Source organism: Callospermophilus lateralis, chromosome 2, assembly GCF_048772815.1.
Source record: "Callospermophilus lateralis isolate mCalLat2 chromosome 2, mCalLat2.hap1, whole genome shotgun sequence".
NCBI lineage: Eukaryota > Metazoa > Chordata > Mammalia > Rodentia > Sciuridae > Callospermophilus > Callospermophilus lateralis.
Window position 1 is genome coordinate 153,343,585 of NC_135306.1, and position 11,423 is coordinate 153,355,007.

Here is an 11,423-nt window from a genome sequence, read left to right on the forward strand (position 1 = left end):
TTATGAAGAGCACATTTTTACCACACTAATTCGAATCTGCTTGGTCTTTACACCATAGACCAGTGGGTTTAGAAATGGAGGGACCAGAAGGTACATGCTAGAAAAGAGAATATGGATATAAGGGGGGATGTGAGAACCAAACCTATGTGTGAAGAAAGAGAAAAAGGCCAGGAGGTACAACTGGAGAAAGACACAGATGTGAGCTATGCAGGTATTGAAGGCCTTCAACCTAGCCTCCTTCTGGGGCAAATGAAAAACTGTGACAAATATCTGGCTGTAGGAAAAAGTGATGAATGTGAGGTCAAACCCTGAAACAGTGAAGGCCACAAACAAACCATAGATTTTGTTGATCTTGATATTTCCTGCAGCTAATTTCACAATGGCCATATGCTCACAGTACGTGTGGGAGATGACTGTCGTGTGATAAAATTGCAACCGATACTTTATCAATAGTAGGCAAGGTGCTACAAGAATGGCAGCCCTGAGTATTACAACAGTTCCTAGTTGAGCAACCAGCTTGTGAGTAAAGATGGTGGTATGTCTCAGTGGATAACAGATGGCCACATACCGGTCCAGGGCCATGGCTAGCAGGATGCCTGACTCTATACACTGAAATGTATGGATTAACCACATTTGAAGCAAGCAAGAGTCAAAATAGATTTCTTGTGCATGAAACCAGAAGATTCCAAGCATCTTGGGCATAATGCTGCTGGCAAGTGCAATATCTGTGACTCCTAGCATGCCTATAAAAATGTACATGGGCTCATGGAGGCTGGGCTCTGATTTGATGATAAACAGAAGCAAAGAATTTCCAATCATGGCCAGGATATACATGGCACAGAATGGGATCCCAATCCAGCTCTGCACAGACTCTAGGCCTGGGATCCCAATTAGTGTCAAGACAGAGGGCATGAAGACTGTCACGTTGGAGAGGAACATTGTGCTCTTGAGCCTGCTGATGGAAACAAAAGAAGTTTCTCTGTCAGTGCTATTGCACTCTACTTTCTGCTTTTATCAAAATTCATCATTTTGATTCTCTCTGCTTATGATAGGACTCTAAGATCATATTATCCACCTATTCCTGAAAAGAAATGACCTCTATAGAGACATATCACTGTTTTCAGTAAGGGCATTTATGGGTACTGTGCCAGAATAAGAGGTTAGAAGCCTGGCAGGACTATTGCTTTAGGATCAGCAAAATCACCTGCGTATGGAATTAAACTACTGAACTGTCTGTTATTTCCCTGACAGAATTCTGGACACCCCCTGCCCAACATGCACACACAAAGGAAAGAAAAAGAAAGGAAAAAGAAAAAAATATATATAGATTTATTTATTGTGATTGGAAATGTGCATTTAATCAGAGTTTGGTGTGTCCCTACTCATCCCAGTTTTCAGCTACTCTTCCAGAGCTCTATTCTCAATTGCCTTCAGGTGAGGAATAGTCATTTTGGTCTAGTAAATTCTAAGATTCTGGCCAGAATATTAGTGTAAAAAGAACTCTGTAGAAGAGACTAGAAATAGAAATATTTAAAATTCAAAAGCACAATATATTCATATAATATAATGTTTTTACATCATCTGGAAAATTTGTATCATCTCATGATCTCAGTTAAAAGAAATTAATTGAAAATAAAGGGATAAAAAGTAGATTTCTTAAAAGGAATCAAATAATATACTAGACAAGGAAGACAGACTTTGAGTTACCAGAAATGATTCAGAAGAGGTCTATAGAATAACTGAAGACAATTTAAGGACTTATTTAGTCTGATGACTGAATTTTCTCCAACTTGACCTCTGACATCTTATATGAAAGTTCTCATTACATTGCGGAACATGCTTATAATTCCAGCAATTTTGGAAGGTGATACAGGAGGATTGTAAGTTCAAAGCCAGCTTTGTCAACTTAGCAAGACTCTATCTCGAGAAAAAAAAATTCTCAAAAATGCCACTTTAAAAATTATGCATCTTGAATCAAGAAATCTCAAGTTATATATTGAAAAAAATACTTAGGATTTCAAAAAAATAGATTTAGGTTCTTTCTTCTTTTTCTCCTAGACTTTAAAAATGACTCACTATGCTAGAAGACCCATGAATCATCACTTATTCCTATGCTAAATATCACAATATGCCAGAAATTCATAAAGCATATTTGGTTAATGGTGCTGATTCTCTGGTCAAAGAATGAGTTCATCAGAGAACATGCATTTGGGAGAAACTAGACAGTTCACTCAATTTCCACAATTTTGCAATTTTTAAATCTATGACAACATTCTGTACAGTCAGTTTTTCAATTTGAACAACCTTTTTCTTCTCCAAGGATAATCATTTGGAATAGGAATTCTCCTGGAGCAATCACAGTGTCTCTGACTTATTCAAAAAATAAAGAGGCAATGTGTGAGCATTTCCTGACAAGTACAGATAGAGGGGTGGTGGGCAAGGGAGCATGTAAGTACCTATTTGTTAAATGGAGCTATTGTAATTGGAAACACTGGTAACAAAATAGTGTGAGATAGCTTGAGGATAGTGAGGCTTCCTCTCTACTTGTTGTGAGATGGCTGTACTCTTACCAGGTACCTGCAGAATATTGTCAGTTCTTCATATTACTGTTACTCATTGCTCCTCATTTTTTCTCCTCCATGGATTCATCTCATTCCCTTGAGTTTTGTGTTTTGTGCTCTGTGTAACAGAAAACAGTTCTTGTCATGAACTCTAAACCATTCGATGCCAGGGTCATCTGCCAGTATCATATTGTAGACATCTCTGGGATGGTTTCTCACACTTTTCTTTTGTCTCTGCAATACAGATACATTTCTCTCTATATATATCTGTCTGAGACCATGGCTGTGTGTCCATCCTTCTACAAAACTCATAGCAAGTTCTCTAGCATTCTGAGGCACAGTATAAATTTCTTGAGATTGAATTGTAGAAGAAAGCTCCTGGCTACTGAGTATACTGTTCTCTACCAAGTGTATGTTGAAGATGGTGGAGGTATAAACATGGCCTGAGGGATTTCCTCATCCCTAGTTGAAGCCTTGAGAGAGCTAGTGAATTTTAAGTCAGTCCTCTTGGGTTCATGCACACTCAATATACCTGCAATTATTTCTACACTCTCAGAAATCACCTCATTTTCTTCTTTTATTATTTCATTCCCAATAGGATAAGTGCAAAGAAATTGACATGTAAAAGTTTTATTCCTTTAAACAAAGTTCCTTTTCAGCTGTCCTTACTTTAATAAAAAATCCAAAGTCCTCTTAAATGCTTACATATTCCTATGCCAATTCCATTCTATCTTTACAAATCCTTGCGATATTTCCTTTCATTAAAGCAAAGTTCTTCTCATTCTTTCTAGAAAGAAAAGTATATTTATACTTAATTACCTTTTATCATGTATTTCTCTCTTGGTCTTCAGTCCTGTTCTTTTCAATTTTATTTTATTGAAACTTTTTTTGTAAATTCAATAACATTACCAGAACAGACATTTCTAAGTTCTACCATGTAGAACTCTAAGCAAATTATTACACGTCACTACTTTTTTATTCATCCCCCTCTTTTACCCCTTTTTCCTTGCTACTTTTCTTTCTTCTCTTCTTTCAAAAAGCAGTTGTGATATACCTCCTAATTGTGAGGAAATCATGCCATGTTCTGTGGATGCAAACAAACAAATGGCACAATCTTCACATTATTATTTCTGTGGGGCTACAAGTTGGCACGTCATTTATCATGAAAGCTTCTGTGAAATTTAAGAGATGAAAGCACATGGTATCTTTCTCCTTGACAATTTCAAAGTTTCTACATTATCCTACATTTAGCTAACTAAGGAGCACTTGAGGTAATGTGGTGACATTTGTAAATTTAGTAAGAATGGTCTTGTGGATGACATTCACAGTGAATTTCAGCAAGTGTAAGAGAGGAGGATGACAATATAAAGCTCTTTCCAGAATTTCCTCTGTGACAAAGAATAAGAATGGTATTGGTCTAGATTGAATGAAATTGATCATAAAAACAGATTGGCATCTGTGCCAATCCTGAACTTCTTAAATCATCAACAAATAATTTAGGCTAGTTTGGTTCCTGCCTCTTCTTCTGTTCTTTTTATTTTAGTTAAAATTTGGAACCCTAAAAGTTCTATCCTGAGTCTTTTCCCTCTAAAACTTCACAAACATGCTAGTAATTCCACCTGCTCAAAATAATTTAGTTATTACTTTCGTTTTACTAATCCCTTTAACATTATTTCCAGCTCAGATTTTTTTCCTTCTTTTGGGTAGGCCAGCATGTCCTACCCAAATTTCAGTTCATGACTTCATTGTTTGAAAAACTATCACTGACCATTTAGCTCCAGAGTAGGCAAAAATTGATCAATCAATTAATTCCAGTTTACATGTAAAATTTGGAAACACCTTCACTCATGGACCAACAACTATCCATTTTAATAATTTTTTTCATTAATCTACTGCTCATTCTTTTTTTATTAGTTGCTCAAGACAATACAATGATCTTGCTCATTCTTTAAAGGAGCATCAATCTTAATATGTTTCCCTAGAATTCATGAGTATGCATTCATTCTGAAGCCTAGACCCATATGACATCCTAAATCTTTAGCAGAGTAAAATCCATTAAACTTATTTCTCTCCTCTTTTAAAAGAGAAAACGTCAATCAAAAATATTGTAAAAATTGGGACTGGGGCCGAAGCTCAATGGCAGAGCCCTTGGCTAGCATGTATGAGGCACTGGGTTCAATCCTTAGCATGGCATAAAAATAAGCAAATAAAATAAAAATATTGTAAAAATGATTAATAAATTAGATGTCTATGATTTATTCTCTGAAGTAGGACATCAGAAATATATTCATTTATTCCACAGTGTTTTATTACATAGAAGAGCTTGACTCAACATCAAGACCTTATGTTCCTGAAAAGATTCTAGTAATGATGAATTCTACTTCACTGATTAATTTTGCTAAGAGATTCAACATGTTTATGAAATATCATCTTATACCTACTATTTATATCTAAAAAACAAGAAATGTTTGCTTCCTTTGTTATCTAATTATCTCCTTTTTATCTTTCACCTATAATTTATCCAAAGACAAATTTGAGCCGAATGCACTTTCCTTATTCTTTGTTTTTTCCTAACTATCCCCCCACCTAATTTTGTATTCATTCCTAAATGTATGTTTGTTTTCCTCATTTACATTTTACAATTTTGCATTTTGTTGTAATTCTGTTATTTTTGTTGGTTTTATGCTCCTTATAGATTGAGTTGCCTCGGAAGCAAACTTTGATGGGGAGATTTGTGGAGAATCAATTAAAAACCAAGACTTGTATTAATATCAGATATAAAAAATGGAAAGAAACTTAGGGATATGAGTTGTTTTGAAGTCTTTGTGGTCTTTGTCACAGAGTTTTGTCATTTTTTAGGTCACTGAGGGGAGAGCAAAAGTCTCAGAAGTAAACTTTATTCTTGAGACTATATAGTTCTTGATCTGCCTCCAGGGAGAAGGCAGATTGCTATTCTCTCTTCTAGACAATATATCCTGACTCTCTGATTCTCAGATTTTAACAATACTGTCCAGCTTCTTAGTCATGTGTGTTTCTGTTCTCACTTTATCAATCTCAGAATCTTAGAATATTTTGTTTTTGCTTTTGTTAATTCTATGTGGGAGAGCATGTTCATTTTCTTAAATCTCCCCAAGTTTTATGGTGTTCTAATTTTGGGGAGTGGTGTCTAGCTGAAAGAGGTTTAGTGGTCAAGGAGACAAAAGAAAATAAAAAATTCTCTTCATATTTTCTAAAGTTATAACTCAGTGATGCTTTAAATACCAAAATATTAATATTTAAAATATATAGACCTTAGTTTCTATTGACACTTGCTCTAAGAACTTGAGGAATTTACCTGGAGATTCAATGCCTATGAAATTCAGGTACAGTTACTCACATTTAAATATAAATAACCTTTTAAAATTGTTGTGAAGGAGTATAAGTTTTATGGCAGAATGCCTAAAGCATAGTAGAAGAAAAAACCAACTACTTTGAATTTAAATGTGGTGTGAAACCCAAATATTTTGATATTAAAAATATATCTGAGCAGCGTGCAAAGGTTGAGCAAAGTATGAGTGGTAAAAATTAATAGTCTTTCTGTTATAGTCTGCTCTAGCAATGGAAATAATATAGAAAAGTCCATTTATTGCTTTTCTTCATTTTTTTTGTTGTATGTTTGTGTGCTTGTAAATAAAATAAGCATGCCTATAGGGAGAGAGTGTGTGGAGATGTATATATATAGAGAGATAGATAGATTGATAGATAGATAGATTTATATCTATAGATATAGATATAGATATAACTCCGAGAGAATCATCTTGGGCCTTAGAGAAGAGTTTGTAAAAATATGTATTAAAGAAAAGATATTCAGTAGATTAGACAAAAGGGAATGAAGGGAAGGGAAGAGGATAGAAAAAGTAAAAACAAAGAATGAATCCAAAATATTTTTTCTGTGTACTTATATGAATATACCATAATGAATCCACCTTCATGTACATCAATAAGAAGGGGGTCCTAATTAGAATAACATGTATGCCATGCTTCTACAATTGTATCAAATATTTCTACTGTCATGTATAACTAAAAAGAACCAATAAATGTTTTTTTAAAAAATGTGAATTGTTCTGAAGAAATTGGGCATAGTCTGGAGACAAGCTAATAGAATATAAGTGTTTTAGAATGATAGCTGTATAAGTCAGATATATCTCTACCCAAACAGTGTCCAATAACATTAGGCAATTGTAAAATAACCATTATTATGATAAAAATTACTTTAAACAAGTTTAACCTTTCTGGTGTGATTATATCCTCTTTAAATGCAATTTTCTTTGCAAGATTCTAGATAGTATTCTATTGGATTTTATTTTTAGTTTTTCTAAATATTTTTTGTTGTTGCTAGGTATGGAATTTTCCAACCATTTGCTTGTTTAATAAACCCTCTGTTAGATACCAGGATGTTCCTTTGATGATTTTGGCCTAACATCCCCAATGAGTAGGAGAAAATAGCTTTTAAATCATTCATGTGTTCCCATGTGGGTTAATTTAATGTTATTAATTATTTTATATTCAACATTATCCATTCATTCAATGTATATATTTTATGTTTATGCCATAGAATAAACTGAGATATCCATGAATCAGACAATGTCTCATTTAGACATAATATTTTAATTCAAGAAATATGTCATAGCAAAATAATTATAATATGGTGCTTTCCTGTCTTTGGTTTATGTATTTGTTTCTAGAAGTAGAAGTGATTTACATTTCAGCAAAAATTCATATTAACCATAACAATGTTCAATGACTTTCCACTTCCATTTCCTAGATCTACATAGGAATAGTCAAGTCAGGACATACCACACATCTTGGGGGCTGGTGTGATTATAAAGGGAAGACAAGTTTCCCTTGAATGAAGGAGAGTGCAAGGTTAAGGATTCTGGAGCACCACCTTAGGCTGAATGTCATCTGATCTAACTTTTCCCAGTATTTTCATTGGTATTTGCTCCTCCCCAAATATTTTCACTTTATCAGTTTCTCTTTGTGTCCTTAGGATAAGTTGAAATGCATGATGATAAGATTTCTAGAAATGTTGAAAAGGTAGTTTTCAAAATATTTGACAACTTTCAACAATTTAGTGTGGACTTTTGGCAGATACTATCCTTTTAAGATTTTGTCATGTTTTTATAGATTTCTTTTATATCTGTTCCTCACAGAAAGAGATTTTTAAGAGAGAAAACATTTTATTTGGAAATATACAGTATTGCACACTATTTATCATTTTAACAACATGTACTCATAGAGGAGAAAAGCAAAACCACTCTCTCTTGAATTTGTTTGGTCTTCACCCCATAGATGATAGGATTGAGCATAGGGGGCACCACCACATAGAGGTTGGCCACTAGGATGTGGATGTGGCGAGGGATGGTTTTGCCTCCAAAGCGATGGGCAAAAAATGAAAAGAATGCTGGTGTATAGAACATGAGGATGATACAGATGTGGGAACCACATGTGTTAAGGGCCTTAAATCTGGCAGCCCAGGAAGGGATCTGAAACACTGTGCAAAGTATCATTATGTAGGACATAATGATGAAAACTATATCCATCCCTGTAGAGAGTAGGGCCACAGTCAGGCCATATATTATGTTGACATTGATATTGTCACATGCCAATCTGGCAATGCCCATGTGCTCACAGTAGGAATGAGGAATGATGTTTTTCCCACAATATAGAAGTCGGTATACCAGGAAGATGAATGGACAGCAGATGAAAAAGCTCCTGACCATAGCCGCAAAGCCAATCTTACCAATGACTGAGGAGGTGAGGACTGTGGTATATCTCAGTGGGTAACAGATGGCCACATAACGATCGAAAGCCATAGCCAGGAGGATAGCAGATTCTGCCACAAAGATGAAGTGTATGAAGAACATCTGGGCCACACAGCTACCAAAGGATATATCTGTGGAATGGAACCAGAAGATGGCCAGCATCTTGGGAGCTGTGGCTGTGGAGAGAAGGATATCTGCTAAGGCCAGCATGGAGAGGAAGAGATACATGGGCTCATGGAGACTGCGCTCAGTTATAATCAGGAAGAGCAGAAAGAGGTTCCCTACTACAGCCACAATGTACATGGAACAGATAGGGATGGAGATCCAGGTATGCAAATCTTCCAGTCCTGGGATTCCAGTCAGGACATACCACACATCCTGGGGGCTGGTGTGGTTGTAAAGGGAAGAATCCATCTGTGCTGCTCAGTTTCCCTTGAATGAAGGAGAATGCAAGGTTAAGGACTCAGGAGCACCACCTTAGGCTGAATGTCATCTGATCTAACTTTTCCCAGTATTTTCATCTGCATGAAATGACAATAAGATGAATTGCCTATCCTAAAATTCTATTTCTCCTCTAACCTAATTAATTCTTACATCTCAGAAAGTAATTATCATTTAATAACTGCCCAACCTGACATAGTATTACACATTCATAAACTTAAGTCTTTATAATGGCCTTTTGAAAAGACCTCTGCAGTAATCCATAATATAGATACATATGAAAAAGGGGCTGCACATACTTTTATCGTTTTACCATAGCTCCTACTGGATTCTGTCAGACCGGGTAAATCTAAAAGCTTTAATTTTAACCACTATTGTCTACTGCCTTTCAAAATAAAACAATATACAAAAATATAGAATCAATGTTTTCATATCCCTGATCAAAATAGATATGAAATGGAATTTGCTGCTTGTAAAAAAGTAAATTAAGTTGACAACACAGATTTCAAGCAGTATAGCACATATGCCCTGTTTTACATTGATTGACCACTGTCTTGATGATAAACCTTATGCCAGTCATTGATAACACACAGTGAATTATACTAATCCCTGTCTGCTAATCAATCCATTTCTCAAAACTGAATGAGACATTAAAAATCTAAAAGATTTGCAATACCAAGCTGAGTTGGGTTCTTACATGTAGGTGCCTAGTATGTGATAAAGAAAAAGCATTAAATTCTATTACACTTAGGTCACTGATTAAAAATTAGACAATGTTCTTTATATGACCAAGTGCACCATTGCAGCAAATAATTCAGTATTTCCACATTGGAAAGCAAATGCAGTCCTCAAAAAAAAGGAGGAAGAAAATTGACTGATTATTAGCTCCAAATAAATGTAGAAGACAGAAAACTGTTTGGTTTAAAGGCAGGGTAGCACATACAACAGTAGGGCAGGATATACATGTATGTGTGTGCATGCATGTATATGTGTTTGTTTATAGATATAATCATAGGTATAAACATAGACACAATATGTGATTGATAGGTATCTACCATTCATTCCTAGTTCATTTGTAAGACAAAACTTAGCTAAAGTTCTTTTTCTCCAAAGTGGTACATCAACTTAAGAAATAATTGGGAAATACTAATGAAAACTACACTAAGATTTTATCTCACCCCACTCAGAGTGACAATTATCAAGAACATGAATAGTAATAAATGGTGGAAAGGGTGTAGGGGGAAAGGTACATTCTCACATTGTTGGTGGGACTGTAGATTAATACAACCACTCTGGAAAGCAGTATGGAGATTACTGAAAACATACAAACAAACAAAAAAATAAACTAGGAATGGAACCACCATATAACCGAATTATACCATTCATTTATGTTTATTCCAAAGATCTAAAATCATCATACTATAGCAAAAAAGCTACCTCAATGTTTATAGCAGCACAATTCACAGTAGCCAAATTAAACAATCAAGGTTCCCATCAATAAATGAATGGATTGAGAAAATGTAGTATATATATACAACAGACTTTTACTCAATCATAAAGAAAAATTAAATAATGGGATTTGCTGGTAAACAGATAAAAATGGGGAAAAATCATGCTATGTGGAATAAGCCAGGCTCAGAAGATCAAGGGTTGAATTTGTTTTCTCATATGTGGAAGTTAGAGCAAAATAGGAAAATAAGGTGGTTGGAGAGGGGATAGTATATCATAAAGATATAAAGGATATCAGTGGAGTACAAGAAGGAGAATGAGAGGGACGAGGAAAGAAAGGAAAGGAAAAGAAATATGGAATGTATTAATAAAATCATGTTATATTCATTTTTAAAGGCACCAAAAGGAATTTCACTTTTATGTACATGTAAAAAATACCAATCAAAATAAAGTAGTACTAGAAAAATTGGTAGAGAAGGGACAATAGAGAGAGCAAAGGAGGGTAGGAGGGAAGAAAAGTCGGGGGAAAGGAGATAGAAATCAAATTCTTTGCTTGTATGATTTTGTCAAAATGAAACTAAAAAATATTTATAATTATAATGCTCTAATAAAAAAAAAAAGAAATGATTGCCTCTGCGTACCTTTATTTCGCTGCAGTTCAATATACTAACCATGTATAGTATAGTTTTGCTACCTTTATTTTTTTTTCTATTGTGTTAAACGTCCTCAGCTTTCTTTTCACATGATTTGAAATATTTGGACCCTGGACCCAGAGGTGCTTAAACACTGAGCCACATCCCCGGCTCATTTTTTATTTTATTTTATTTTTTGAGACATGTCTCATAAGTTGCTTAGGGCCTTGCTAAGTTGTTGAGGCTGGGCTTGCCTGGTACTCTTACCTCAGCCTCCTACGCAGTTGGGATTACAGGCTTGTGCCATGTTGCTTGGCTCCCCCTCTTTTTATTACATTTAAATATATAATGCCCACTTGATCAGCCAGTTTGATTTTGCCTTAAGTTGGCATGAGTTTCATTAAAAATATTAGAATAAAAAGTTAAGATATTTGTATCTATGCATCTACTTTATGTACATAAGCCAAATATTTTCCCTTCAATCAATAGTCAATATTCTTCAACTTTTTTAAGTGGGATTTTGATGGTTCAGAGAG

The 11,423-nt window shown here is 34.8% G+C and overlaps 2 protein-coding genes across 2 annotated transcripts; both read right to left on the bottom strand.

The window, feature by feature from the left end:
• Positions 1-939, bottom strand: LOC143388727 (olfactory receptor 52A1). Its single transcript, XM_076842303.1, has one exon. It carries the CDS (start codon positions 937-939, stop codon positions 1-3), a length of 939 nt encoding a protein of 312 aa, XP_076698418.1.
• A 6,880-nt stretch (positions 940-7,819) lies between these two features.
• On the bottom strand, positions 7,820-8,779 carry LOC143391379 (olfactory receptor 52Z1P-like). Its single transcript, XM_076844080.1, has one exon. It carries the CDS (start codon positions 8,777-8,779, stop codon positions 7,820-7,822), a length of 960 nt encoding a protein of 319 aa, XP_076700195.1.
• Positions 8,780-11,423: the final 2,644 nt, after the last annotated feature.

Excerpts from the sequence above, each read along its gene's own strand:
- LOC143388727 (XM_076842303.1), bottom strand. The coding sequence starts at position 939 with ATGTTCCTCTCCAACGTGACAGTCTTCATGCCCTCTGTCTTGACACTA.
- LOC143391379 (XM_076844080.1), bottom strand. The coding sequence starts at position 8,779 with ATGGATTCTTCCCTTTACAACCACACCAGCCCCCAGGATGTGTGGTAT.